Raw genomic sequence first — 5,840 nt, forward strand, 5'->3', positions numbered from 1 at the left:
CCTGCCGGCCCCCCAACCCCCAACCCCGGGTCACCCGCGGGCGCAAGGAATGGATGTGAGCAGGGGGCCCTACGCAGAGAATCGTGCATTTTATCCCATCTGCCGAAGAGTCCCTTACCCCGCGCGCGTGCCCTCCGCCCCCACCCCTGCCCAGGCAGGGCCCTACCGCACCTCCAAGCTCCGCTGGCTCCCCGCAGGGCCCCCCGAGACGAGAGCTCCTCCCGGTTTCGTGCGCCATGGTGGTAGGGGAGGTGGAGGGCAGGGTAGAGGGGGAGACAATGGGTATCGGGATTGGGGGAGGCGGCGGTGGCCGCGGGGGCTGCGGCAGCCTCTGCACCCAGCGGCCCAGACTGCGGAGATGGTGATCGGCGGCGGCGGTGGCAGCGCAGCGGCGGGGGCAGGGAGCCGCGGAGGAGGGGGAGGGGAGGGAGGAGGCGCGGAGGAGGGGAGGAGCTGGAGCGAGAAAGCTAGGAGAGGGGAGATGGGGGAGGAGCTGCTGGGGAGCCAGGCGGGTGCGGGGAGTGGGAGGCGGGTGTGTGCGGCGGGGGTCCGGAGCCTAGCAGGTTTCCGGAGGCTCCGTGACAGGTGCTTGCGGGGCGTGGTGGGGTCCACCTTCCCTCGCCCTCTGCCAGCTCCCCTCTTCTCCAGATGTCTTTGCCTAGATCTGCCCCCGCCGCCCCCCCTCCGGCTCAAGGGGGCACAGTGGGAAACACAGACCTGCTCAATAGAGCAAAGCGATACGCTTCTCTTATTTTTCTTTGGATAAAGGATCCGCTGAGCCTGGAAAACGTGGACTCCGGAGAGGGTGGTCTGATCACAGAGGTTCTGAGGGCCAGAGGGGGCGGCGGGGGGAGCCCAGCACATCCATTCCTCATCAAAACACGCAACCCCAAATACCCCCAAGTTTTGTCCAGTCTTCCTCATCTTTATTCCCACCCTACTCCCATCCCCCTCCACAAAAGAAGTTTCTCGGAATGGGAGGCTGCAACGCATAATTTCCAAGGAAGTCATTTCAGGACCCCTCTCTGCGGAACACTGAGCCCCTTCACTCCCCAGTCCAAGTTACTCCACAGATCACCCGGGTCACACCTGATTTATAGAGTTCGCGCTTATTCCCGGAGCCATCTCCTCTTTAGTACTCTCTTCCCTGCCTGTCTTCTTCCTCCATTGCCCTTCTCATGCAGTACACTGCACGCTGCCACCGTAAAGGACAGCTGCGTTTTGGGAGACGCCAGCCTGCAGGGGCCTACAGAGGCCCACCTAGCTCTAACCTGGGGGGAGGGGAATTCCTGAAACAATGGAGAAAATGCAGTGGGAGCTACTAGGCAGCCTCTCAGTGCTGAAAGCCCTTTCAGCCCAAATCAGGTTTGAATGCCTAGAAATGACTTAACACTAGCTCACCGCCATAGAGGCTCCCTGGTAGTCAGACAGGGTAAGTAGGGGTATGATGTCTCTTAGACCAGATACTCTGCATTCCCTTTCTACCTTGAAATGCCTCTTATTAGGTTTTCCACTTCCGGAAGGAGTTTAATCTTACTTATAGGAAGTGACTCCCAAGTCCTTAGTTTTGTGGTTTGCCTGGGCATCAGTAAACCCACGATGTTCTAATCACAGCTCTATCCTTGCCTGGCTGGTAAATTGAGGGACAGTGGTTAATCATGCCACCATTTTTGTTTTGGTAAAGTGGTAAGATTATAGCTGTGCTATCTTTCTCAGAAATACTGTGGTGACAAAAACTTGCAAAACTCTTGACAAATCTGTTAATATGAACATATGGGACCTTCAATGTGGGGGGGAGGAGGAGTCCTAAATATTATGGATTAGGGAATTTACATTGTCAGTGGCAAAACAATCAAAATAACCTACAATGCACATATATTAAAATTAGATCAGATTTTCATGTTACTTATTCATCTTATTAATTTCTGAGGTAAGACGTTGGTTGATACCATTGGCATATGCCAACAGTAAAGAGTTTTTGGGGAGGAGTCTTTTTTGGACCTAACATTGGCACCATCCACTTCACTCTTCAATGGGAATGTTGCTGTCTTTTTAAATTGAAAACATTTCAGTGAATTATGCTTTGAAACTTTACCTAATCAGGAGGATCTACACATTATGAATGGCAGCTCTGAAACGGATAGGCTCTGTGCTTTCAGGACTGACCCGGAAGGTACAATGAGGAGGAGGGGTACCTATTTTAGTTATGGAAAGTCACAGGTTCCTGCGGTGTTGTTTATTTTTACACATCAAGAAATTGAAGCTTGGTGAGGTTAAGTGACTTTCCCAAGTTCACACAGTAATTCAGTGAAGCAAGCATTCAGAATTTTGACTCCTGTCCAGTGCTTTCTCAAGCACACCAACATTGTGTGGCTTCCGTAACGCTAGAGAAAGGGTCCTGTGTAGTGCCTACCTGCCATTTGCTCTCTGGCCTCACTAAAGGAGAGGGAATCAGATGGAAGCTTTCTAGCCGAGCATTTGTTAATTAGCATTGAACATTTGATATCAAGTTGCTGTTTTGTCAAGTCTTCCGACAAGAAAAGAAATCCTTTTCTTTTCATCTTCTCCTGGGAAACACTGTCCCCTTTCTTGCTCTTTAATGAAACTTGCTTTCTGATGGGTAATTTGATCTGCACTCTTCTTTAAGGTAAATTTAGTCCCTGCTGAAAGGTGACGGATCAACAGCCACCTGTAAGAGGAACCCTCTATTTCTCAGCACTTTGCACTCACTGCCTATCCTGAAAGGGGGGGCAGGATTCTTAGGCAGACACGAATGAAGTCATAAACACAGGAATAAACTAAGCTGGTAATGGTGTCCCTAGATAGCAGATAAGGTTAGGTAAGCTATCCTGGGTCACACGTAAAGTCTGGGATGGATGTGGGGACTAAGACCGGGACACGCTTGTTTAAATTTATAAAGAGCCAGAATAACAATGAAAAGGGAAACCAGGTAGCTCTCTAAACTGCTGCTCCAGGCTTGGGAGAGAATGGCTAGGGAGAACAAAGAGGAACATAGGTGCGGAGTACACAGCAGGATGGTAGAGTTGAACAAGTGGTTCTCAAACTTTGCTGCCCATTAAAAATACTGAGAGAGCTTTGAAAAATCCAATATCCAGGCCACGCCCTAGATCAGTCAATTCAGAATCCCTGCGGGTGGCAATCAGGTATCAGTATGGTTATAAAATATTCCTCAGGTGATTCCAACGTGCGGGCACGGATGAGATCCACAGTACCTTTCAGAGGACTGCTCTTCCCAGCAAAGCTTCTACCCTGCTGCTCACAAATCTTACCTGGCCAAAATGAGGACAGAGCCAAAACTAGCTGATGAAGGCCAGATCTTTCTGTCAGGTTCCCTCTCTACTCAGCCTGCAGCCCCAGGTCAGCTCTCTCCCCTCCAGCTTCCACGAACAGATTTTGATAGGATTTATACCTGACCGAATTTAAGTGACTGCTTTTAAGATAAAAGCTTTGTTTTATGCACAGTTCAAGCATCCTCCAGCCATTAAAGAAATGAAGTACACTATGTAAGCATCTGGCCTAAACTTACTGTTAGCATTGACCCAATGCTAAGAGTAATGACAGTCTCCATAATTATGAATTGATTCTGTAGCGGCTGCTACTGTTGTTACTTCTAAGGGAGAATGTCCCATCTTCTCTTGGTCACTTCTCTCTCCTAAATCCACACACATACTCTTTTGCCACGCCACCCACACCTAGTAATGCATCCATGGCCTGTGCAATATCATAGGCAAACAGGCATGATGATTTGTACATGGGATGCTAAGTGAGAAAAACATATTCATTTCCAGAACAGGAATATCTTAGATCAAACACCAAAAAGGTTTTTAAGAGACGTTTTTCTGATATCAAAGGACTCAGCATTTAGCAAGGAATTCATACTCTTGCTGCTGGTAAGGGCTTCAGAGATCTGACCCCTCTGAGCACAGTGATTGAGAGTGGCAGCGTTGGGGCATCTGGGGGGCTCAGGCAGTTAAGTGTCCGATGCTGGATCTCAGCTCAAGTCTTAGTCTCACAGTTCATGAGATCGAGCCCTGCATCAGGCTCTGTACTCACAGCATGGAACAGACCTGAGTTATCGTCCCAGCACCTCCAAGATCTTTGTGATCTTGGGAAAGTTTCTCTATTTCTCTAAGCCTTGGATTTCTCTTTAAAATGAGGGGCATAGGGGCACCTGGGTGGCTCAGTAGGTTACGTATCAGACTCTGGATCTCAGCTCAGGTCTTGATCTCAGGATGATTGTGATTTCAAGCCCTGTGTTAGACTCTGTGCTGGGCTTGAAGCTTACTTAAAAAATAAAAACATAAAATAAAAAATAAAAATAAAATGAGGGTGGGGTGTTTGGGTGGCTCAGCCAGTTAAGCGTTCGACTTCAACTCAGGTCATAATCTCGTAGTCCATGAATTCGAGCTCCACGTCAGGTTCTGTGGGACAGTTCAGAGCCTGGAGCCTGCTTCGTATTCTGTGTCTTCTTCTCTCTCTGCCCTTCCCCTGCTCATGTTCCATCTCTCTCTCTCTCTCTCTCTGTCTCTCTGTCTCTGTCTCTCTCTCTCTCACTCAAAACTAAATAAACATTAAAAAACATTAAATATAAAAAATAATAAATAAAATGGGGATATAGCTTTAAAATGGAATGAAACTCTTATACATGCTACAACATGAATGAGCCTTGAAAACATGCTAAGTGAGACAAGCCAGATGCAAAAGGACAACCACTGTATAATGTTTTTTTTATATGAANTCCCTGCTCATGTTCCATCTCTCTCTCTCTCTCTGTCTCTCTGTCTCTGTCTCTCTCTCTCTCACTCAAAACTAAATAAACATTAAAAAACATTAAATATAAAAAAATAATAAATAAAATGGGGATATAGCTTTAAAAGAGAATGAAACTCTTATACATGCTACAACATGAATGAGCCTTGAAAACATGCTAAGTGAGACAAGCCAGATGCAAAAGGACAACCACTGTATAATGTTTTTTTTATATGAAGTACCTAGAATTGGTAAATTCATAGAGACAGAAAATAGGATGGTGACTGCTTGGGGCTGCAGAGAGAAGGGAATGGGGTGTTATTGTTTAATGGGTATATGATTGCAGTTTTAAAAGACGAAAGAGTTCTGGAGATGGATGGTGGTAATGGTTGTACAACACTGTGAATATACTAAATGCCACTGAGTTATATGCTTAAAAATGATTAAAATGGTACATTTTGTTGTGTATATTTTACCACACATTCAAAAAATATATAATGGAGGGGCACCTGGGTGGCTCTGTCAGTTGGACATCCAACTCTTGGTTTTACCTTGGGTCATGATCTCATGGTTCATAGGTTTGAGCCCCGGGTCAGGCTCTGGGCTGGTGGTACGGAGCCTGCTTGGGATTCTCTCTCCATCTCTCTCTGCTCCTCCCCTGCTCATGCTCTCTTTCAAGATAAATAAATAAATGAACTTAAGAAAAATTGAATGGAGATAATAACAGTTGGAAAGAATCAAGAGGAAATACACGCAGGGCCTTGCATAGTACCTGTCAAATAGTAAATGCTCCAGAAATATTAGCAAGAAGTACTATTACTTAAAATGTTTTGGGGACACCTGGCTGGCTCAGTCGGTTGAGCATCTGACTTTGGCTCAGGTCATGATCTCACCGCTTGTGAGTTCAAGCTCCACGTCAGGTTCTGTGCTGACAGCTCAGAGCCTGGAGCCTGCTTCAGATTCTGTGTCTTCCTCTCTCTCTGCCCTTCCCCCACTTATGCTGTGTTTCTCTCTGTCTCAATAATAATAAACATTAAAAACATTTTTTAATAAATAAATAAAAATTTTTT

At 46.7% G+C, this 5,840-nt stretch overlaps 1 protein-coding gene across 1 annotated transcript in view; it reads right to left on the reverse strand.

Annotated features, from left to right (window-relative positions):
- Positions 1-238, reverse strand: part of SALL2 (spalt like transcription factor 2) — a 5,031-nt gene extending 4,793 nt beyond the window's left edge. The window contains exon 1 of the mRNA XM_077770266.1: positions 172-238. Coding sequence (XP_077626392.1) covers positions 172-238 — 67 coding nt within the window. The remainder of the gene's footprint in view (positions 1-171) is intronic.
- Positions 239-5,840: the final 5,602 nt, after the last annotated feature.

Source organism: Crocuta crocuta, unplaced genomic scaffold (genome assembly GCF_008692635.1).
Source record: "Crocuta crocuta isolate KB4526 unplaced genomic scaffold, BGI_CrCroc_1.0 scaffold175, whole genome shotgun sequence".
In the NCBI taxonomy this organism is placed as follows: Eukaryota; Metazoa; Chordata; class Mammalia; order Carnivora; family Hyaenidae; genus Crocuta; species Crocuta crocuta.